At 37.1% G+C, this 24,436-nt stretch overlaps 1 protein-coding gene and 1 long non-coding RNA gene across 2 annotated transcripts in view; one reads left to right on the forward strand and one right to left on the reverse strand.

Annotated features, from left to right (window-relative positions):
* Window positions 1-4,158: 4,158 nt before the first annotated feature.
* The window catches only part of LOC133071638 (uncharacterized), a 264,630-nt gene continuing 244,352 nt past the window's right edge, over window positions 4,159-24,436 (forward strand). The window contains exons 1-3 of the long non-coding RNA XR_009696488.1: window positions 4,159-4,170; window positions 4,646-4,699; window positions 6,148-6,289. This is a non-coding gene — a long non-coding RNA (uncharacterized LOC133071638). The remainder of the gene's footprint in view (window positions 4,171-4,645; window positions 4,700-6,147; window positions 6,290-24,436) is intronic.
* Window positions 8,857-24,436, reverse strand: part of ENPEP (glutamyl aminopeptidase) — a 79,469-nt gene continuing 63,889 nt past the window's right edge. The window contains exons 14-20 of the mRNA XM_061164210.1: window positions 22,771-22,921; window positions 21,681-21,754; window positions 21,468-21,572; window positions 21,211-21,381; window positions 17,994-18,134; window positions 10,645-10,723; window positions 8,857-9,603 (exon numbers count right to left, since the gene is read on the reverse strand). Coding sequence (XP_061020193.1) covers window positions 9,457-9,603; window positions 10,645-10,723; window positions 17,994-18,134; window positions 21,211-21,381; window positions 21,468-21,572; window positions 21,681-21,754; window positions 22,771-22,921 — 868 coding nt within the window. The 3' untranslated portion in view covers window positions 8,857-9,456. The remainder of the gene's footprint in view (window positions 9,604-10,644; window positions 10,724-17,993; window positions 18,135-21,210; window positions 21,382-21,467; window positions 21,573-21,680; window positions 21,755-22,770; window positions 22,922-24,436) is intronic.

Below are 24,436 nucleotides of genomic sequence, written 5' to 3' on the forward strand. Positions count from 1 at the left end.
TGAAGGATTTTGAGCATAATCTTGCTAGCATGTGAAATGGGTGCAATTGTACAGTAATTTGGACATTCTTTGGCATAGGCTTTCTTTGGGATTGGAATGAAAACTGACCTTTTCCAGTCCTGTGGCCACTGCTCAGTTTTCCAAATTTGTTGGTATATTGAGTGCAACCCTTTAACAGCATCATCTTTTAGGATTTGAAATAGCTAGGCTGGAATCCCAAAACCTCCACTAGCTTTGTTCATAGTAACACTTCCTAGGGCCCGCTTGACTTCACACTCCAGGATGTTTGGCTGTAAGTCAGTGACCACATAATCATGGTTATCCAGATCATTAAGACCTTTTATGTGTAGTTCTTTTGTGCGTTCTTGCCACATATTAATCTCTTCTGCTTGTGTTAGGTCCTTGCTGTTTTGTCCTTTATTGTGCCCATCTTTGCATGAAATGTCCCCTTGGTATCTCCAACTTTCTTGAAGAGATCTCTAGTCTTTCCCATCCTATTGTATTCCTCTGTTTCATTGCATTGTTCACTTAAGAAAGCTTTCTTATCTCTCCTTGCTATTCTCTGGAACTCTGCATTCAGTTGGATATCTTTCCCTTACTCCTTTGCCTTTTGCTTCTCTTCTTTTCTCAGCTCTTTGTAAGGCCTCCTCGGAGAACCACTTTGTCTTCTTGCGTTTCTTTTTCTTGGGGATGGTTTTGCTCACCACCTCCTATATAATGTTACAAACCTCTGTCCATAATTTTTCAGGCACTCTGCCTACCAGCTCTAATCCCATGAATCTAATCATCTCCACTGTATAATCATAAGGAATTTGATTTAGGTCATACCTGAATGATCTAGTGGTTTTCCCTACTTTCTTCAATTTAAGCCTGAATTTTGCAATAAGGACCTGATGTTCTGGACTACAGTCAACTCCCGGTATTGTTTTTGCTGACTGTATAGAGCTTCTCTATTTTCGGCTGCAAAGAATATAATCAATCTGACTTCAGTATTAACCATCTGGTGATGTCCATGTGTGCCGTCACAGCCGCCACGCTCATGTGCCACAAGATGGAGAAGCTCTATACAGTCAACAAAAAAAGAGACCGGGAACTGACTGTGGCTCAGATCATGAACTCCTTATTGCCAGATTCAGATTTAAATTGAAGAAAGTGGAGAAGACCACTAGACCATCCAGGTATGACCTAAATCAAATCCCTTGTGACTACACAGTGGAAGTGAGAAGTAGATTTAAGGGACTAGGTCTGATAGACAGAGTACCTGATGATCTATGGACAGAGGTTCGTGACATTGTACAGGAGACAGAAATCAAGACCATCCCCAAGAAAAAGAAATGCAAAAAAACAAAAAGACTGTCTGAGGAGGCCTTACAAATAGCTATGAAAAGAAGGGAAGTAAAAGCAAAGGAGAAAAGGAAAGATATACCCATTTGAATGCTGAGTTCCAAAGAATAGCAAGGAGAGATAAGAAAGCCTTTCTCATCAATCAATGCAAAGAAATAGAGGAAAACAATAGAATGGGAAAGACTAGAGATCTCTTCAAGAAAATTAGAGATATCAAAGGAACATTTCATGCAAAAATGGTCTCAATAAAGGACAGAAATGATAGGAACCTAACAGACGCAGAAGATATTAAGAAGAGGTGGTAAGAATACACAGAAGAACTGTACAAAAAAGATCTTCATGACCCAGATAATCACGATGGTGTGATCACTCACCTAGAGCCAGACATCCTGGAATGTGAAGTCAAGTGGGCCTTAGGAAGCATCACTACAAACAAAGCTAGTGGAGGTGATGGAATTCCAGTTGAGCTATTTCAAATCCCGAAATATGATACTGTGAAAGTGCTGCAGTCAATATGCCAGCAAATTTGGAAAACTCAGCAGTGGCCACAGGACTGGAAAAGGTCAGTTTTCATTCTAATCCCAAAGAAAGCCTATGCCAAAGGATGCTCAAACTACCGCACAGTTGCACTTATCTCACACACTAGTAAAGTGATGCTTAAAATTCTCCAAGCCAGGCTTCAGCAATATGTCAATCATGAACTTCCAGATGTTCAAGCTGGATTTAGAAAAGGCAGAGGAACCAGAGATCAAATTGTCAGCATCTGCTGGATCATTGAAAAAGCAAGAGAGTTCCAGAAAAACATCTACTTCTGCTTTATTGACTGTGCTAAAGCCTTTGACTGTGTGGATCACAATAAAGTGTGAGCAGACCACCTGACCTGCCTCTTGAGAAATCTGTATGCAGGTCAGGAAGCAACAGTTAGAACTGGACATGGAACAACAGACTGATTCCAAATAGGAAAAGGAGTTCATCAAGGCTGTATTTTGTCACCCTGCTTATTTAACTTACACGCAGAGTACATCATGAGAAATGCTGGGCTGGAGGAAGCACAAGCTGGAATCAAGATTTCCAGGAGAAATATCAATAACCTCAGATATGCAGTTGACACCACCCTTATGGCAGAAAGTGAAGAAGAACTAAAGAGCCTCTTGATGAAAGTGAAAGAGGAGAGTGAAAAAGTTGGCTTAAAGCTCATCATTCAGAAAACTAAGATCATGGCATCTGGTCCCATCACTTCATGGCAAATAGATGGGGAAACAGTGGCTGACTTTATTTTTCTGGGCTCTAAAATCACTACAGATGCTTGCTCCTTGGAAGGAAAGTTATGACCAACCTAGACAGCATATTAAAAAGCAGAGACATTACTTTGCCAACAAAGGTCCATCTAGTCAAGGCTATGGTTTTACAGTGGTCATGTATGAATGTGAGAGTTGGACTATAAAGAAAGCTTAGTGCTGAAGAATTGATGCTTTTGAACTGTGGTGTTGGAGAAGACTCTTGAGAGTCCCTTGGACGGCAAGGAGGTCCATCCAGTCCATCCTGAAGGAGATCAGTCCTGGGTGTTCATTGGAAGGACTGATGTGAAAGCTGAAACTCCAGTACTTTGGCCACCTGATGCGAAAAGCTGACTCACTGGAAAAGACCCTGATGCTGGGAAAGATTGAAGGCAGGAGGAGAAGGGGACGTATGACCGACTCAATGGACATGGATTTGGGTGGACTCCTGGAGTTGGTGATGGACAGGGAGGCCTGGTGTGCTGTGGTTCATGGGGTCGCAAAGAGTCGGACACGACTGAGCGACTGAACTGAACTGAACTGATGTCCATGTGTAGAGTCATCTCTTATGTTGTTGGAAGAGCGGGTTTGCTATGACCAGCATGTTCTCTTGGCAAAACTTGTTAGCCTTTGCCCTTTTCCATTTTGTACTCCAAGGCCAAACTTGCCTTTTATTCCCAGGTATCTCTTGACTTCCTACTTTTGCATTCCAAACCCCCTTGCTGAAAAGGACATCTTTTTTTGGTGTTAGTTCTAGAAGGTGTTGTAGATTTTCATAGAACTGTTGAGCTTCTTTGGCATTAGTGGTTGGGACATAGACTTAGATTACTGTGATGATGAATGACTTTCCTTGGAAATGAACTGAGATCATCCTGTCATTTGCGAGACTGCACCTAAGTACTGTGCTTCAGACTGTTTTGTTGACTGTGGGGGCTGTTCCATTTCTTCTAAGTGATTCTCACCCACAGCAGTAGATGTAATGGTCATCTGAATTAAATTCACCCATTCCCATCCATTTTAATTCACTGATTCCGAAAATGTTGATGTTCACTTTTGCCATCTGCGTGACTATGACCAATTTACTGTGATTCATGGACCTAACATTCCAGGTTCTTATGCAGTATTGTTCTTCATACCGGTCCCTAATGAGGATTTTTGATTTACAAATATTTTCTTTGGTACTATGGTTTGTCTTATAACTCTCTTGATAGTACCCTTTGCAGCAATAAAGTTTTTGATTTTGATATAGACTAATTTGTCTATTTTTTTATTTTGTTGTTTATGCTTTTGGTATCATGACTAAGAAATCATTGTCTAATCCAAGATCACAAAGATTTACTTACTTGCATGTTTTTTGTTTTGTTCTGTTCTTTTGTAGTTTTAGCTTTTAGGTTTATGATGTATTTTGAGTTAATTTTTGTGTATGATGTAAGAAAGCGTTCCAACTTCATTTTATTTGCATGTGGATATCCAATTATCCTAACACCATTTATTGAAAAGATTTTTTCTACATTATTATTGTCTTGTAAAGAATCAAGTGACCATATATGTAAGTATTTATTTCTGGACTCTCAATTCTGTTACATTGACCTATATGTCTCTCCTTATGGCAGTATCATATTCTATTGGTTATTGTAGTTGAGTAGTAAGTTTTAAATTTGAGAAATGTGAGTTCTACAGCCTGTTCTTACTTTGAAGATTCCTTTGTTTATTCTGTGTTCATTTCAATATGAATTTTATGATCAGGTTTTCAGTTTCTGCAAAAAAGCAAGGTGACAATTTTTAGGGATTATGTTGAATCTGTAGATTGGGAAGTATTGCTATTTTCACAGTATTATGTCTTCCAATCTATGAACCTGAGATGTCCTTCCATGTATTGAGATCTTTATTTTTTTTAAACAATATTTCCTAGTTTTAAGTCTACAAGTCTTGGACTTCTCTTGTTAAATTTGTTGCTTAGTATGTTATCCTTTTAGATGGTCTTGGAATGTAACTAATTTTATTTTCTTATTTTTCATTGCTAGGGTATTGAAATGCAATTAATTTGTATCCTGCAACTTTGCTGAATTCATTTAGTGGTAATCGTCTATGTGTGTGTATGTGCATGTATTCTTTAGGATATTCTATGTGCAAGATTATGTCATTTGATAATAAAGATCATTTTCTTTTTTCTAATTTGGATATCTTTTTAAAAATAATTTTAAAAATTTATTTATTTTTGGCTATGCTGGATCTTCATTGCTGTGCGGACTTTCTTTAGTTGCAGCGAGCAGGGGCTACTCTCTAGTTGTGGTGAGCAGGCTTCTCATTGCCGTGGCTTCTCCTGTTGAGGAGCATGGGCTCCAGTGCTCACGGGCTTCAGTAGTTGCAGCTCCCAAGTTCTAGAGCACAGGCTCAATAGTTGTGGCCCTCTGGCTTAGTTGCTCCATGGCATGTGAGATCTTCCTGAATCAGGGATGGAATTCATGAATCCTGCAGTGACAGGTGGATTCTTTAACACTGAGCCACCAGGGAAGCCCTGGGTGTCTTTTATTTCCTTTCCTTTCCTAATTTCCTTTGCAAGAGTTCCACTGCAGTGTTAAGTAAAGTTGCAAGCAGGCATGTCCTTGTCTTGTCACTGAACTTAAGGGCAAAGCATTTCAGTCTTTTCAGCTGTATGTGTGATGTTAGCTGCTGGTATTTCATAGATGCTGTTTTTCAGGTTGAAGGAGTTCCCTTCTATTCCTAGCTTGTTGAATGTCTTATCATGAAAGGGTACTGGATTTTTTCAAATGTTTCTTCTGCACCATGGGAATGATCATGTGGTTTTTGTCCTTATTGCATCAATATAGTACATCACATTGATTGATTTTCATGTGTCAAAACAATCTTACATTCTTGGATAAATTCCACTTGGCACTTGGTCATGGTCTTTAATCATTTTTCTTTGTTGCTAGATTTGGTTTGTTAGTATTTTGTTGAGAGCCTTTGTGCATATATTAAAAAAGGATGTTGATCTGTAGTTTGGGGGATTTTTCTCTTGTGATGTCTTTGCCTGGTTTTGGTATCATTGTGTTAATGACCTCATAGAATTGAGAAGTGTTCCCTCCTTGTCTATTTTTTGCAAATTTGTGAAGGATTGGTGCTAATTTTTCCTTAAATATTTGGTAAGATTCATGAAGGAAACCATCTGGTCCTGGGCTTTTCTTTGTGGCAAGTTTTTGTTTTTAATTACTAAATCAATCTCTGTTGTTACAGGTCTATTTAAATTGTCTGTTTCTCCTTGAGTCAGTTTGATAGTTTGTGTTTTTCTAGGAATTTGTTCATTTAATCTGTTATCTGATTTGTTGGTGTATGGCTATGCATAGAGTTCTCTTTAATCCTTATCTCTGTAAATTTGATAGTGATGCCTCCTCTTTCCTTCCTTATTTCAGTAATTTAAGTCTTCTCACTTTTTTCTTGATCATACTAGCTAATGGTTTGTCAGTTTTGTTGTTCTTTTCAAATAACTGATTTTTGGTTTTATTGTTTTCCTCCTGAAATTCAGGCAAATAGAACAGCCCCTCTCTGGAACATTGCTGGATCTAGTGGCACAAGGAAAACGGAGAATGTGGCAAACCATTGCTGACTCTGGACATTTCTGCCTGAGATTGACACACAACAGTCTCGCCAATATTTCACCAGCCGAAGTAAGTCACATGCCTGTGCTGAGCTATCTCACAGTGGGGTGAGATGGTGGAATCCTCTTTAGGGATGGACAGTGACTGCTACTGAGCAATAGCACAGTTTGACACATTGCCTTTCCTTCGTGCCTTCAGTTGCTTAGGTTGTTATTCCTGAACCCAACTTTATTTTATTCGCCAAACTGGTGTCTTAAGTGAAGACTAGGAGATATCACAATAGCAACAATAATAGCATCTAATGTTAATTGAGTGATTATCATTTTCCATACAATGCCTCCCTTACCTGTGTTTTTGCATTTAATCCTCACAACAACCCAGTGATGTGGTGATTATTTTTGTCCTCACTTTATATATGAGGAAACTCCCTATTGTTATAGGGAGATTAAAGGCAAGTAGTTGAAACTCAAATTAAGGTGACTAACTTTAAAACACTCGTTTCTACTTTAATATGTGGTTAAGTACATAGATTCTGGTGATAAACTAAGTTCAAGTCCTGGCTCATGCCATACACTAACTTTTTGGCCTTGGGCAAGTTGTGTGACTTCTCTGTTTCTCCATCTGTAAAATGAGGATATTAACAGTACCTATCTCATGGGTTTTTCTAAAGTTCAAATATAGAGATTGATGTATGTGGAGTGCTTGTGTTTAGAATAGGGCTTGGTATTAGAAAGGAATTTGTTATTATTGTTACTGTCACTATTAGTATTATTTAGCAGTTTTGGAAGTTTCATTGGTTATTCTACTCTTCTTCTGTTCCCTGCTTATTCTCCCTTTGAGAATTACCATTCTAGATTTCTCTTCCCACCTTATATTTATCTATTTTTGGAATAACACTTTATCTATGTGGAGGGTAAACTGTAGGAGTACCATTGCCTTCAACCTACCAGTATATCTCTGCTCCCCAGAACTTCCCTGCCTGTCACTTATATGTTCATAGTTTAGTTTATAAGCTCCTAGTTTATACTTGTGTGGGTGCATAGCAGTGATCTGCAATATAGGAATAAACTGCCTAGAAGGAGGCAATAATTATTACTGGCCCTGCTTCTTGCTGCATGACTTTGCTGATCATTTCTTCCTGTTAATTCTTTAAAGTTGATGGTTTATTGTGGTTTAATTTTGGATACAACATACTAAAATTTTTCCCTGTAAAAATCATGACACAACCAAAAAAGCACAGTAGCAAACTCTTCTTGGCATAGATCTATCTATTGGTCATCAGCCTTTAAAAACCAGATACTGTTTGTGAAGGGCCTGATTGGCTAGTGGAGTTATAAACACAGTGTGCAGTTCTTTTACAATATGGGGTAAAGAGAACTAAGCAATTCATTCTCAAGTTTAGTGTTTATAGGCAAGTTGGGAATCTGTTTCATGTACCATCTCCTTCAAATTTTTTTCTTTTAAGAATTTATTGCATAAAGCAGAAGGATAAAACATCCCACTTCCTTATTTATCCAGTTGAAATAATACATAGACTTTAAGTGCTGGTTTTGATTATGGTCAATATGAAGTTAGGGTGTTAATCCCCATGAGGATAGTGGGATTTTTTTTTTTTTTTTCTGAAGAATTATGATGTTAATGTTTTTTTCTTCTGAAGTAATTTAAAACAATATTTTAAAAGTTTTAGTCTGAAAATATCTTCTTTTTTTGTCTCCTTCCTCCTCCCCCCAGTCCACATTTGACTTTGACAGTTTAGCTATGTGGATTGAGAAGTAAAAATTAAGATGCAGCAATAGGAAAGTTTACAAAGTTTGAGAGTCCTTGATTAGGGAACATTTTTTATGTAAAGTAAAAGGTAGGGTTTTGATTGTTTCCATGTGTTTCAATTATCATCAAACCAATCTTAAATTATACTTCTGAAGGTTCCAAATAAATTTAGATTTTCTAGATACAGCAGATTGGAACATACTAATTTACTATCTTTTCTGCCTACTGGACTTGTGTTGTAGATCTACTAGGCATCAAGTGCCATATTAAACATGTTCTTGCCACCAGCTCCTACAAAATTGATCTTAGTCAAATCACGAATATTAATTTGATTAGTGCTATTCTGTATGAATTGGTGATGAACAAGAAGGCCTGGCATGCTCCTGTCCATGGGGTCACAAAGAGTCGGACACGACTGAGCGACTGAAGTGAATGGAACTGATTCTGTATGGATTAGGACATAAAGGTTTTCACATTAAAGTTATATCTAAGAAGATATATCCTCATATATGCAGAGTCATGTTGGGAACATCCATGGGTTTCCTTATTTTCACACTTAAAGATTGCTAGGTTAGATCAAAGCTAAATTCTAATTCCATTTAGTTTTATGGAATGATCACCCTTCTCTCTTGCCTAATAAGTTTCCAATTATTTAGCCCTTTGCCTCTAAAATCCATGTAGGATTTAAGCACTATCTTCCCCTTAATTTCATAGCTTATTTGAAGGAACTTTGGAGGGAATGGAGCAAGATGACAGAAAACTAAGCATGAGAAAGACTGGGTTCTTGAATCTTATTGCCTACTGCTAAAGTATTTGGGGAATACTACAGTCATTATTATTCCAGAGTAAAGGAACACTGGAAAACAATGTATTTTTTCAAGGTAACCATTCAGATTTATTTTAAAAAGGAGAGGAGAATTCTTTTGTTGATTTTATAAGAACAAAGGTAAGAGTCAGGTATTTCTTTGGCTAATTCATGCAATCCTTGAGTAAAATTTAAACCCAGGTTATTTTGATAGTATTTAAAAGAGTAAAACATACTGTGAATACAATGATGCTGGATCTGTGTAATTCTGAATAATAAAATAAAGAGAGAAGATTAAGTGGTATTTCTTTGGTACTAAAAATGTAAAGCTAAGACCAAATTGTTCTATTTTCACAGATTTAAGATACAAAGAATGATATTTAAAGACCTTAAAATGGCTATTAAATTATCTTCAGTTTGTAAAGAATCTCCTACGAAGTATGCTTAGAAGAAATCCCTGAGTACATTAACTACTCTATTAGTATCTTCCTTCATAAACAAAAAGGAACAATTTAAAAGCTTTTGCAAGACATATAAACACAGTACTTAGTGAAAGTAGTATCTATATATAAAACTCCTTCCATAGTGCTTGTAAATTAGGCCACCAAATATTTAACAGGAGAAACAATAGAGTCACAAAATTAAAATATGATATTTGGACACATTAACCATTCAAATCAAGAAACCAATTTCTTATGGTATCCCTGTTTTGTTTTAGCCACTCGATATTGTTTTCCACTGTTTCCAGTACTTGCTCCCTAGGTTTTTGTCCCGCTCCAGCTTCAGGATATCTTTCGAAAAAGCTCTTGATCTATAAAAGAGAAGGCAATAATTAAGAAAGTAATTTTAAGTCCAATTATTCTTCAGGGATTTTATTTACATTCTGGATTTGTTTCCTTCTTCCCTGTAAATTCAGTATCACTGAACAACATTAAGGTACATCTTCTGATGCATCATTCAGATTGAGCCCATCTCTCAGATTAGTAGTCATGACCCCTGGCTTTGGACGCCTGGCAGCATGTCCCGCAAAAGAGACAAAAGAGGCCCTGATGTGTTGGGGAAGGAGAGCGGCACAGTGTTGGCTGGCATGCTCTCTTTGCTTCTGTAGGTTTCTCAGTTTTCTGCACGTTCCCCCAAGGTGTTTCCTGGAAAATCTGTACTGTGGAATGATGGCTTTGCTTAGCTTTTTGTTGCAAGAGTCTAGACCGTTTTATATACTTTCAGTTCACTCATTGAGGGCTCATCAAAAAATCTCTGTTAAATTTGGTTTGTTTTCCCTCTTCCCTCCAAAACCCTCTCCCAAACTTAACCATAGTAGTATCTGCTATTTACAAAAATAAGAATTATTTTGTTTCACAGAAGGATGTAACATTCCAATATCTTAAACAGATACTGAAAATTCATACAGTCTCTGTCTAACGTTAATGAACACCCCCTCACCCCTCCACCCCAGAGGAACCGAGGTATCCAAAATCTGAAAGACTTGGGCTTAGTTTTGAAATTCCAAAACTCTGAATTCTGAAAGGAATCAAATCTTGACCAGCTTATCCCAGGATTACACTTATCTGGAAAGGGGAGATGAACTGCTCATGGCTTACTAAACTGTATGGTCTCATGGACCACGAGCTGAAGCCTCCCCAGGCCTCACCTTTCTCAACTTTTAAACTTTATTTCTTGGTTATTTGAAATTTTTTTAGTTTAGAAAAAAAATAGGTGTACATTTAATTATATATAAGAATTATTACTTTTTCCTTGTCTTCTAGGATCTGAATAGAGAAAATATCATTTCTACTTGAAAAAAAAATTAATTCTGTTCCTTCCTTGACAAGTATAGGGGAATTTATCTCCCTACCTGCCACAGTTGCAGTTCGGTGTTGAATGGCTCTGCTATGGTGACAATCCGGCCAAGGTTTCTGTTATTGAGTGTATACCTGAAGAGAAATTTAGGGGTGGAAAAGGCTACATTAGTGCTCAGAACTTTAAATCTTTCCTCTAGATGCAGACATGTCCTTTTTATTTTGAGAGCTTGTTAAAAGTAATTTTCAAAGTACAGTAAGTATAAAACAGCAAGTAAACATATTTAATTTAAAATAATTCTATTCAGGAGAAATTCGCAGCAACTTCTGCACTTTTTTTTTTTTAATAGACAGATCCACACCACTTTCCCAGAAATGGTAGACTGGTTGTTATATTCCCCAAATTCTCTTTTTTCCTGCACACATAAGAACCATAGTCAGATTACATGTCTCAGCCTTCCTATTAGCTAGGTGCAAACAGGTGATCCAGTTCTCATCAATGGAACATAAACAGAAGTGGTAGGCTCAACTTCCACCTTCTTGTTAGGGAAGTAAAGGGAAATTGCTTGCCTTTGATCTTTTCTTCCTTCCCCTTCTTCCAGATTTCAACTACACAGAATAAGGCCCTGGGCCTCATGGAGCACAACCACCCTGACAACTTGGAATGCTCACTTCAGGAGACCAATCTGAATGAGAAATCATTACATATGCCCTTTAAGCTGCTGTATTTCTGTGTTTCTGTTACAGCAGAATAGCTCTGTCACCTTTATCTTAACTAATAATCTATGTGTCTTCCTGCAGATACAGAAATTTGAATATAGGTTATTTATTCTGCTTCCATAAAGCTTTATTGGCTACTTGCATATTTGGCATTATGATCTATATCAGCCTGCTAAGCAAAGACATTTGAAGCTAAGTGAAAAGATAGCACTTTAGCGATTATATTCTATTCCTATACCTTTTGCATTTCTCTCTTAAAAAGAATCACAAATTTCCTTAAAAACCAAATGCAAATGACAGTGATGCAGGTAAAACTTCATCCCAATTAATCACAGTGTAAAGAAAACAATCACAAGAATTATCTATAAACCTTGAATTTTTGGAATGTTGGGAAAGGATAAAGGAAATATATCAACATATAAAGTAAGCATATAAGTAAACAGGAGGAGAAATTTTACATTTTACATTTAAAAAGTATCACATGAAAAGCAGAAATCATGAAGATAAAAACTAATAGTTTGTCACATACACATTAAAAAATTTATGCGAAAGGAAGTCTGCCATAAAATTAAAAGTAAAAATTTATTATTTTGTTGTAAATAGAGCAAATATTTTGACTATATAAAGAACCCTTTCAGATTGGTGAAAGTCGCTCAGTCGTGTCTGACTCTTTGCGACCCCATGGACTATACAGTCCATGGAATTCTCCAGGCCAGAATACTGGAGTGGGTAGCCCTTCCCTTCTCCAGGGATCTTCCCAACCCAGGGATCGAACCCAGGTCTCCCTCATTGCAGGTGGATTCTTTACCAGTTGAGCTGCCAGGGACACACTTTCAGATTGGTAATAGGGAGAAATATGCCAACATGAAATTAGCAAAAGAATGAATCATCAGTTTGCAAAAGAAATGTAAAGAGAAAATGTACCCAATGGAAACAGATGAAATGTTCTAATGATTACCCACAATTTCGGTATACTAGGTCCAGTGATCACTCTTATCACAGACACCACTGAATTTAAATCCATTATGTCTTTTGTCTTTATTCTCTTAGAAGTCTAAGGCAAACAATTTCCCTTTACGTAATATCACCAGTCAGTATCCAAAATGTAAGACTCAGGCATGACCCTGCACCTGTCGTGTGTGTACCTCCTTGCCTCTGACTTAGCCGTCTAAGTTACCCAGCCTCTCAAGCCCTTCACCTAACCCTTTCTACCCCTTTACAGGAATACTACTACTCATTTGGAGAATGTTTCTTTTCCTGTATCCTCTGTAGCACCAGGTCAGAAAAGGAATTGGTGTGATCATGCTCCCCGTTATGGATTACAAACCATTATTCCTTCACTCTTTAAGACCCTCCGCTTCTTCAGGCTAATCCCCTCCATCTCATTTATGATACACTTTGGCATCTGACTCCTAGTTGTCTTTTCTACCCCAGGCCATGACTTCAAGGTTCACTTAGATGAAGATACAACAGCTTAACTCCTTAGTTTCTTGACCTCCTCATTTCCAATGATATTTTCTCCACTCTACTCCAGCCACCAATTTCCATCATCATACTTTGTGATCATCCATAAGTACTCTACCTCTAAAATCATTAATTTATGTATGCTCCATGACATAATTTACCCTCATTCTTTAACTTTATCTGGATTTCTGGTCCACTGAGCATCTCTATCCCTACTTTCTTCAAGATCATCAGCTTTTCCTTTGCTTTCGCTTTTTTCCTAAAATAGTTTAAATTCCATGATATACCATTTTTCAATAACATTTTTGCTTAAGCCCTAAACTTTCTTATAGTTCAATACACACACACACACACACACACACACACCTGAACTCACTGTTCTTCTGAAAACTTTATCTTTTCTAGAAATCTAGACATTTTATTTTCGTCACCTCACTTGCCTTCCATTATTATCTCAGTCAGTTCAGTGGATCAGTTGTGTCCAACTCTTTGCAACCCCATGGATTGCAGCACGCCAGGCTTCCCTGTCCATCACCAACTCCTGGAGCATGCTCAAACTCATGTCCATTGAGTTGGTGATGCCATCCAACCATCTCATCCTCGGTCATCCCCTTTTCCTCGTGCCTTCAATCTTTCCCAGCATCAAGGTCTTTTCCAATGAGTCAGTTCTTCACATCAGGAGGCCAAAGTATTTGAATTTCAGCTTCAGCATCAGTTTTTCCAATAAATATTCAGGACTGATTTCCATTAGGATTGACTGTTTGGGTCTCCTTGTAATCCAAGGGACTCTCAAGAGTCTTCACCAATACCACAGTTCAAAAGCATCAATTCTTCGGCACTAAGATTTCTTTATAGTCCAACTCTCACATCCATACATGACTACTGGAAAAACCATAGCTTTGACTAGACAGACCTTTGTCGGCAAAATAATGTCTCTACTTTTTAATATGCTGTCTAGGTTGGTCATAGCTTTTCTTCCAAGGAGCGAGTGTCTTTTAATTTCATGGCTGCAGTCACCATCTGCAGTAATTTTGGAACCCAAGAAAATAAGGTCTCTTACTGTTTCCATTGTTTCCCCATCTATTTGCCATGAAGTGATGGGACCAGATGCCATGATCTTAGTTTTTTGAATGTTGAGTTTTAAGCCAGGATTTTCACTCTCCTCTTTCACTTTCATCAAGAGGCTCTTTAGTTCCTCTTCGTTTTCTGCCAGAAATGTGGTGTCATCTGCATATCTGAGGTTATTGATATTTCTCCCGGCAATCTTGATTCCAGCCTGTGCTTCATCCAGCCCAGCATTTCGCATGATGTATTCTGCATATAAGCTGAATAAGCTTTCTAACTTCTAATCTACCAAATTCTAAAGGTTGTTCTTATGTTTTCATCTTTATCATTACATCCACAGTATAATCTACCACCATCTTTTATTAGGATTACTCTAGTAGCTCTATAATTGCTTTCCCAATGTTCCCCATTTAGGCTTTACCACTAGAGCTTTCTTTTGAAAACAAAATTGATCATTTTACTTTCTTACTTAAAACCCATTACTGACTTATCATTGCTTTTAGAAAAGCCCAAATCTTAATGTGATCCCCAAAAGCTTAGCCCTGAGCTTTCCTCTTTTCAGCCAGGAACACTCACCTCCTGTTCATCTAATTTACTCCTGCCCTTCTTTCAGAATTCAGCTCAGTCATCACTCCCTTAGGGAAGCCCTTAACTTCCAACTTCTCTTGACTTGGTCAGTTTCCCCATTACACTCTTTCGGTGTACCCAGAATCTTTTCTATCTGTAGTTATTACAGTTTTAATTATACATGTATTTATGTGATTCTTTGCTTACTATCACAGGCTTCCCTGGTGGCTCAGATGTCAAAGGATCTGCCTGCAGTGCAGGAGACCTGGGTTTGATCCCTGGGTTGGGAAAATCCTTTGCAGAAGGGAATGGCTACTTGCTCCAGTATTCTTGCCTGGAGAATTCCATGGACAGAGGAACCTGGTGGGCTACAGTCCATAGGGTCACAAAGAGTCGAACATGACTGAATGACTAACACTTTCACTTTACTTAATATTGCTCTTCATCATTAGACTCTAAACTCCATGAAAACAGAGAACCAGATCTTTTTCTCCTTGTACACTATTGTACCTTTAGTGCCAAGCACAGAGCCTAGCACATAGTATGTGCTCCATCATGTTTATTGAATGAAAGAATTATTATTTAAAATGAGATACCAGTTTTCATGTACTCAGTTAATAAGAATATTTTTAAATGATAGCACTGAATATTGGCAAGGGTTGGAAAGCAGGCAAAGTTAATAGTAAAGTTTGTTCTGGGAGACAGTTTTGCAATATTCATCAGAAGCTCTAAAAATGAACACATCTTTTAACTCAGCAGTATTGCTTCTAGTATTATTTGTATCCTAAGGAAATTGTCAAGGACATTCAAAGAGAACGAAGAAGTTCAGTTTCAAAGATGTTCATTAGTGCATTATTTATACAGTGGAAAATTTTGAACAATTTTATTATCCAATAGATGGAGATTAGCTAAATAAACTAAGATGTTTATTTACATGTTAAATTTACATGTTGAAATATGACTGAGAATTTGCATAGGTAGTTGCAGTTTTTATTCAATCTATTCATTGCTAGTTTCTAAATATATTCTTTAAGTTTTAGTCACAAAGAATAAAACAGAAGAGAAATGTTATAGAAATTATAGAAAATCACTGGAAAAACTGTTAGCTGTAATAACAGACTTTCTTCGAATCTGTAAAATATCATTACAGGAACTTAGTATGATTTTCTTTTTTAAAATTTCAATTTTCTTATCATAAAATGGGTATATATTATTTTGCACAAAATATAGAGAAGCAAAAATAAGGATACAGACATTGCCCATAATCACACCACCTAAAAATAATCCCTATTGTCACATAGCTATTTTCCCTTGAGTCATTTTTCCATGGCTGTTTGTTTATTTACAGAAATGGAAAGATATTAGACATATGTTTTTATAATCTGCTGTTTTTTACATTATCCTATATTGTTGCTATCTTTTTATGTCTTTAAATAGGCTTCTTTGATGTTATTTTTAATTCTCAGTCATATTTCAACATTTAATATAAATATGCTTATTCCAAGAAACTAATACCATTTAAGGGGAAATATGTAACATTCAGAAAACTAAGATCATGGCATCTCGTCCCATCACTTCATGGGAAATAGATGGGGAAACAGTGGAAACAGTGTCAGACTTTATTTTTTGGGCTCCAAAATCACTGCAGATGGTGACTGCAGCCATGAAATTAAAAGACGCTTACTCCTTGGAAGGACAGTTATGGCCAACCTAGATAGCATGTTAAAAAGTAGAGACATTACTTTGCCAACAAAGGTCTGTCTGGTCAAGGCTATGGTTTCTCCAGTGGTCATGTATGGATGTGAGAGTTGGACTGTGAAGAAAGCTGAGTGCTGAAAAATTGATGCTTTTGAACTGTGGTGTTGGAGAAGACTCTTGACAGTCCCTTGAACTGCAAGGAGATCCAACCAGTCCATCCTAAAGGAGATCAGTCCTGGGTGTTCATTGGAAGGACTGATGCTGAAGCTGAAACTCCAATACTTTGGCCACTTCATGCGAAGAGTTGACTCATTGGAAAAGACCCTGATGCAGGGAGGGGTTGGGGGCAGGAGGAGAAGGGGATGACAGAGGATGAGATGGCTGGATGGCATCACCGACTCGATGGGCATGGGTTTGGGTAGACTCCTGGAGATGGTGATGGACAGGAAGGCCTGGCATGCTGCAATTCATGGGGTCGCAAAGAGTCGGACACGACTGAGCAACTGAACTGAACTGAACTGATGCTGTATATTTATAATATTGATTATTTTTAAAACTAAAATAAGGATTTAATTATATCTTAAATATTTTGAAAAATCATTATGTAAAAATAATCTCTGATTTAATATTATATGGTATGAAGTAGTTATGATTTCAGTCATGTCCCATTGACTTAATTTTTCATTCATAATCATAAATTAAAGTCAAACTTTATCACCACACAGTATTGAATTATTGAGTTCATTCAGCTTCACAGTTTCATGTAAGTGTTTAGTGGAATAAATAAAAGCAAATAATAATTTCTGAAGTGTTTTTGGAACTTTGTGGTTAAGTCTCAAACTGGAAAGGACATTAGTGGTTGGTCATCAGCTATCATAAAAATCATAAAGCAAAAGCTTTGTAACAAAGCAGATTATTTATTTTAAGATGACTATAAATTATTTAGAAACAGAGGCAGTAAAACCACTCATTCTGAAGTCTGGAAAATGTTTAAAAGTTTGAAAATATTTGACTGAAGCTTGGCTCATTTCTGTTTTATTTGTCTTATCCTATTTTAATGGGGAAACTATACTTTTTCAAATTAACCATAATTAATATTGGGCTTTTTTGTTTGTTTCTCACATATGGTTATTATATGATTTAGGCTACTTGAAATAATATGAGAATTAGATTATCATATGATGAAGAAATATTAAAAGCCTTGGGAGAGGGGTTTAACTAGCACTGGAAATAGTTCATTAATTTATTTGTCCTGAAAAAATTAAACTTTAGGTCTAATAAATTTAAGGTCAACTGTTTTTGACTTTTATGATCATACAAACCTGTTTTTTCCTACTTCTTAATTTTTTAAGAGGCAAACAATGAACTAACTTTTTAAATGAAATATGCATTATTTGAAATAAATCACAAGTGTATGCTTAGTTGCTCGGTCGTGTCTGACTCTGCGAGCCCATGGACTATAGCCCACCAGGCTCCTCTGTCCATGGGATTCTCCAGCAAGAACACTGGACTGAGTTGCCATTCCCTTCTCCAGAGGACCTTCCCTACCCAGGGATCAAACCTGGATCTTCCACATTTCAGGCAGATTCTTTACTGTATGAGCTACAGGGAAACTCCTTTAGGGTCTTCTCTGATGACTCAGATGCAATTTAGGCATGTTTGAAGATTTCAGAAATCTATTGATGAGTTGGAAACACTACTTTCCAAGAAAGGAATTATGCTTAAACTAGTATATTGCTTCCCTGGAGGGAAAATACCATGATGCTTTACTTCTGACAATATACCATTTCAGATATTGTATAGATGTCAGAGAAAGCACAAAAAAGAGAAAAAAGAACTTGTAGATGGTATCAGACAAAGAGAACAACAAATCATTATCTGATCACCTCACCTGTTGACTAGATATTCCCAGTTGAGTTGTATCCAATTCCAGGCCATAGTCTTCCCATAGCTGTTATATGAGATGTATTGAATGACTGTAAACACGTCCTGCGTTTTAATAAGGTTTGGGTCCTTGAGTAAATCCAAATACCTAAAAGAAGTCAAATGGAAAAGCAATTCAAAATGAACTTTCAGTGTTCACCCTTAGCTATATTCCAATAGAACATAGCTTTCATTCCAGTAATTTAATTCTTGAGTCATCAACTGAAACAAATAAGAAAAATAATAAAACATAATTTAATATTTTCTAAAATACTTAACTGTTTTAAATTTTGAGGACTACTGAATTGTAAACTGTATGAAAATTTCAGTTATTTTGGAAGTACTATAACAGCTAAAACCCACAATTTTAACTATTAATTTAAAAAATTAATTGTATTTATTTAATAGAAGCACTTCCTCCATTTGCCTATTATTCCATTAAACTAAAAAAGGAACTAATAAAGTACTGATACTCTTTATTTTTCATAATTTTATAAAATTATAAAATTTTGGCTGTGCTGGGTCTTCCTTGCCGCACAGGTTTTTCTCTAGTAGCGATGCATCTCATTGTGGTGACTTCTCTCATTGTAGAGCATGGGCTCTAGGGCATGTGGGCTTTGGTAGTTGTGGTGTGTGGGCTCAGTAATTGTACCTCCAGGGCTCTAGAGCACGGGCTCAGTAGTTGTGGTCCATGAGCTTAGCTGCTCTGCAGCATGTGAGGTCTTCCTGGATCAGGATTCAAATCCACATCTGCATTGGCAGGCAGATTCTTCACCCCTGCACCACCAGGGAGGTCCTTATATTCTTATTTTATATGGGATTACAGTTAAGTCTTAATTGATGCTTTTGAACTGTGGTGTTGGAGAAGACTCTTAAGAGTCCCTTGGACTGCAAGGCGATCCAACCAGTCCATCCTAAAGGAAATCAGTCCTGAATATTCATTGGAAGGACTGATGCTGCAGCTGAAACTCCAATACTTTGGCCACCTGATACGAAGAACTGACTCATCGGAAAAGACCCTGATGCTGGGAAAGATTGAAGGTGGGAGGAGAAGGGGACGACAGAGGTTGAGATGGTTGGATGGCATCACCGACTCAATGGACATGAGTTTAAGTAAACTCTGGGAGTTGGTGATGGACAGGGAGGCCTGGCGTGCTGCAGTCCATGGGGTTGCAAAGAGTCAGACATGACTGAGCAACTGAACTGAACTGAAGATTGTAAAAAACAACTTTCTAATATAATCTGTACGGTTAGATTAGTTGACTATAATTAGAGTATAAAGCAAAAAAGTCCAAGATAAATTAAGTGACCAAATAGATTTTTATTCACTTTATTCCATGGCTGTACCCAGAGGGAATATCTGAGCATGCTCTAATAAACTTCCATAAACTGCACTGGAGTGGGGCACTCCTGAATTTTGTACAATTTATCTTTTATCCTCTAGTTTGTAAGATATTAGTAAGGCATCTAAGTGGAGCTTCCCAGGTGGCACGGTGGTAAAGAATTTGCCTGCCAATGCAGGAGATCCAAGAGACATGGTTTGATCCTTGGGTCAGGAAGATCCCTTGGAGTAGGAAATGGCAACCCACCCCTGTATTCCTGCCTGGAAAATTCTGTGGACAGAGGAGCCTGGTGGACTACAGTCCATGGGGTTGAAAAGAATTGGGCATAACTGAACACACACACAAGGCATCTAAGTACTTGCTAATTTTATCATCATATACAATTAACACCATGACAACCAAGTAATGAATCAATATGATGTTTTGTAGAATGTCAAGATGATCAAGTTCTGATAGATAGACTATCTTAGGCCAGAGAGAAGGAGACTTCACATATAGCCCTGAGGTGAGATAGTGAAAGTATATTGTTGGCCCTGCTAAGTAAAAACAAACAGTTTCTGGTAGCTCTTACAAATTTGTTCTTGCACTATCATTTACTATTTATATTCTGCCTCTCCCATGAACCTATAAGTTTCTCAAGAATAGATATTATTCTTTTTCATTTTTATTCCCACAATCTACATACCTGTACATAGAAAGGATATCTTAAGTGTTGGTTAAATGAATGAAGCAAATAACTCATTATCTATACAAGCAAAAAATGAATAAGGCAGAAACTAGTTGATTTGGGACATAGGTGTGAAGTGGGAGAACATTCATAGATGGGCTTCAAGTGGTCTTTGTATATTTTGAGTATAATGTAAATAACTATTTGTGTGTGCATGCATGTTGTGGTGGACAGTCCTCTGCTGACAGAAACCAGTTTCGTCCTGGGTTTGGATCAAGGTATCCATCCTAAAGGAGATCAGTCCTGGGTGTTCATTGGAAGGACTGATGCTGAAGCTGAAACTCCAATACTTTGGCCACCTCATGCAAAGAGTTGACTCATTGGAAAAGACCCTGATGCTGGGAGGGATTGGGGGCAGGAGGAGAAGGAGACGACAGAGGATGAGATGGCTGGATGGCATCACCGACTCAATGGACATGAGTTTGAGTAAACTCTGAGAGTTGGTGATGGACAGGGAGGCCTGGCGTGCTGCAATTCATGGGGTCGCAAAGAGTCGGACACGACTGAGCGACTGAACTGAACTGATCTTTGATTCTAGGGAGGGCAAATTGCTACCCCATCATCAGAGTAGCATGATTGGCCCAAGTCACTCAAAGGAACTTGAGTTCGTCGTAGTCAGCAAGTGATCAAGTGGTAGACCCAGAGAATCACTCAGAATGATCAAAGGTGACCTAATGCTGGATTATGAGAGGAAGTGGAGATAACTGACCTCTTATCATAAAAAACAGAGTCTTGTGAGGAGGAGCTCTTTTGCTCCTGTCTTTCTTCCATTGAACATATTTATGTGAAGACAAAATATTTGGAGCTCTGGAAGTCATAAAACATCCAACATGTTGAAGATAGCAGAAAAGAAAGAGAAAGAGCCCTGGTTTTGGATAAAATGTTGAATCACTGTACATGACTGGAAGTTATCTACCTCTAGAATTTTTTATATGAGATAATGTGTCTTTATTTTTTAAGCCACTCTTACATGGATATTTTGTTTCTTGCCAGGAAAATAATTTTTTAATAGACTTTATTGGAAATGTATCTTCCATTAATTAGCATTTTAAAGAGACTGTGACATGTAAACTATCAAGTACCATTCATGTAATTTTTAAAAAGTTCCAGCTTACCTTGACAAAAGAGTAACATTCTTCACTGATGCTAATCCATACAGTAGCTTTTCTTTTTCTTGAGCTAATGAAGTTTTCTGGTATTGCTCAAGAGTGTAATTCCATGAAGTCTCATTGCCAGAGTTCTGCATACCATACCGATATACCAGAAGCCTGAGATTTACAGGAAGGCTAGAAGAAGAAACAGTGTTTCAGAGATTTAATTCCTCATTTCTCAGTTTAAAGTCTTCTAGATATGAAATCATGGGAACAGTCACCTTACAGTCCCAGTTAGCCACTCCTGAAATAACTGGGAAGCATTGTTCAAGGCATCACTGTCTCCCATCTTGCACGCCAGTCCTAATACAGAGGCACGGAGTAATCTAAGAAAACAAACAGACACAGAGCTGGGGCCTTGAGCACTTTTCAACATATCTTAACACACACAAATATTAAACAAAAGTTAATTTTTAAAAAGGTAAAAAAATTACTTTGTGAGGTGGTCTCCAATATCATTCCATCCCAGAAAATCTGCAATGGGCTTCACTTGATCTCGGAAGTATTTCTGAAATAAAAGCACCATGTGCAGTGAGTAATAATTTACTATTTAGCAACAGTCTCCCATTTATTATTATCTACAGTTCCCAGCGGTAATCTTTTCCCCTACTAGTTCAGAGAACTTTGGGCCTGTACTTAGGAAAGATATATATTCCAGTATTTATCACATAGCAATTTCACTTCAGTCCTGAACATAAGAACATTCTGGATCACTCTCTAATGTTTTATAGAACTTTGGGTCATCCCCTTTTAACCTCCACTTCTTAGCTGACATTTTAATAAATAGAATAACACCTGATAGACTTACCATACTGAAGATTGCTCAAGTATTAATGAAATAGTAACTAATATTTGTATATTGCCTTAAGATCTACAAAGGATATTTATATTATATGATTCTTACTATCCCATTACCATGGGCAGTCAAGTACTAAAATCCTATTGTACAAAGAAAATAAAGAAATATGAAATCATTTGTCCAATTTCTTCCATAAAGAAAATGGAAGAGCTAGAAATTGTAATCCAGAATTTGTTTAAAATTACAAGTGTCCTTGTAATCAGAAAGTGCTACAGAAATCACAAAGTCAAGTAAAGTAGTCTGAATGACTGTCATAATAAAATCTCAATGTGAAAATAACAGCAGTAATAATAAGGAAAATGATGTTATATTTTGATAAGAATAAATTCATTTTAACATAGATAAATCCATTAAAAATAGGATCTAGTTTGTATCTATGGTTTAAAACATTATTTGTTTTAAATAAAATATTAACTATTGTATTTCTTCTAACACTAAAATACACCTTTAAGTGGTATACCGAACCAGAAATACTGATACACTTCAAGCTGAAAGAAAATAGCATCTCTTTGATTTGATTAGTCAAGTCATTGTAATTTCCTTTGATTTTACTTGGCAGTCAAGATATGCTTTTGTGTTTCCCAGCAGCTCCATCTCTCATAAATCTTCCTATTCTACCAATGGGACTAAACATCTACTTTCATGAGCTATAGCATTAGCATTACCTCAATCACAGGGTATAGCTCTTTATCATCTTCAAACATGCTAATAATATAGGTTACAGCTGAAATGACTCTGTGCCATGGTAAATATTCCTTTTCTTCTTTGAGATACTTGGTCAAGTTCAGAGCCTCCTTATAATTTAGAAGCTGAGCTCTAAGAAAGAAAAAAAAAAAATCCCACAGTAAATTAAAACCAATAGATTGGTTTCCTTTGACTGAAAGTACTAACATGGGCATCATAGACTTCAGTGTTAATGAGAATCCTTCAATTAAACAATTAAGAAAATGTATTACTATAAAGGTCCAATCAAAGAGGTTTCTTCACAATGATGTATTAGTGTTTTCATATGTTCAACGATAAAGGGGAAGACAAAACATTAAGGTATGCATTGAAAAATTGCTGTGGCAGAATTTTAGATAAAACAAAAGCCATTTAGTTGTATGGTTAATATTGACAAATAGAAACTTTTAAACATTAGGTTCACTAGTTGATTTTAATATACAAATGCACCATTATAAATGTACCTTATTGAATTTTTTATATTTGATATGAATAAGAAATATAATAGTACTTGTGAATCATCAATTGAAACATTCAATTGAAATGTTTTAAGGAGTACATCTCCTTTTAATACATTTCCCAGTAATATTTGTAAATAAAAATGGATTTTGTTCCTCAAAACAATGTGAAATTACTATTGACACTTTAGTGTTTAAAGAGTCCAACTTATTCCTCCTTAGAAAAGATTTTGGAACCTTTTGAAATAATATTCTTAGAAATCTGTTATGCCTGAAATTTTAGCCTAGGTTTTGTAAAGACTCTTAGGTGGGAATCCTGTCTTTCCAAATTACATTTTGAAAGTTTCAGTTAAATAATAAACTTTAAATTACTGAGGAGTGAAAAAGCTGACTTAAAGCTTAACATTCAGAAAACTAAGATCATGGCATCTCGTCCCATCACCTCATGGGAAATAGATGGGGAGACAGTGGAAACAGTGTCAGACTTTATTTTTGGGGGCTCCAAAATCACTGCAGATGGTGACTGCAGCCATGAAATTAAAAGACGCTTACTCCTTGAAAGGAAAGTTATGACCAACCTAGATAGCATATTAAAAAGCAGAGACATTACTTTGCCAACAAAGGTCCATCTGGTCAAGGCTATGATTTTTCCAGTGGTCATGTATGGATGTGAGAGTTGGACTGTGAAGAAAGCTGAGTGCCGAAGAGTTGATGCTTTTGAACTGTGGTGCTGGAGAAGACTCTTGAGAGTCCCTTGAACTGCAAGGAGATCCAACCAGTCCATCCTAAAGGAGATAAGTCCTGGGTGTTCATTGGAAGGACTGATGCTGAAGCTGAAACTCCAATACTTTGGCCACCTCATGCAAAGAGTTGACTCATTGGAAAAGACCCTGATGCAGGGAGGGATTGGGGGCAGGAGGAGAAGGGGGCAACAGAGGATGAGATGGCTGGATGGCATCACTGACTCGATGGACATGAGTTTGAGTAGACTCCAGGAGTTGGTGATGGACAGGGAGGCCTGGCGTGCTGCGATTCATGGGGTCGCAAAGAGTTGGACACGACTGAGCAACTGAATTGAACTGAAGTCGTACTGGTGCATTGAGTGCTATTATGTTTGAGATCATTTTTTGTGAATGAGGAATAATGTAAT

This window comes from Dama dama, chromosome 17 (genome assembly GCF_033118175.1).
Source record: "Dama dama isolate Ldn47 chromosome 17, ASM3311817v1, whole genome shotgun sequence".
Taxonomy (NCBI): Eukaryota; Metazoa; Chordata; class Mammalia; order Artiodactyla; family Cervidae; genus Dama; species Dama dama.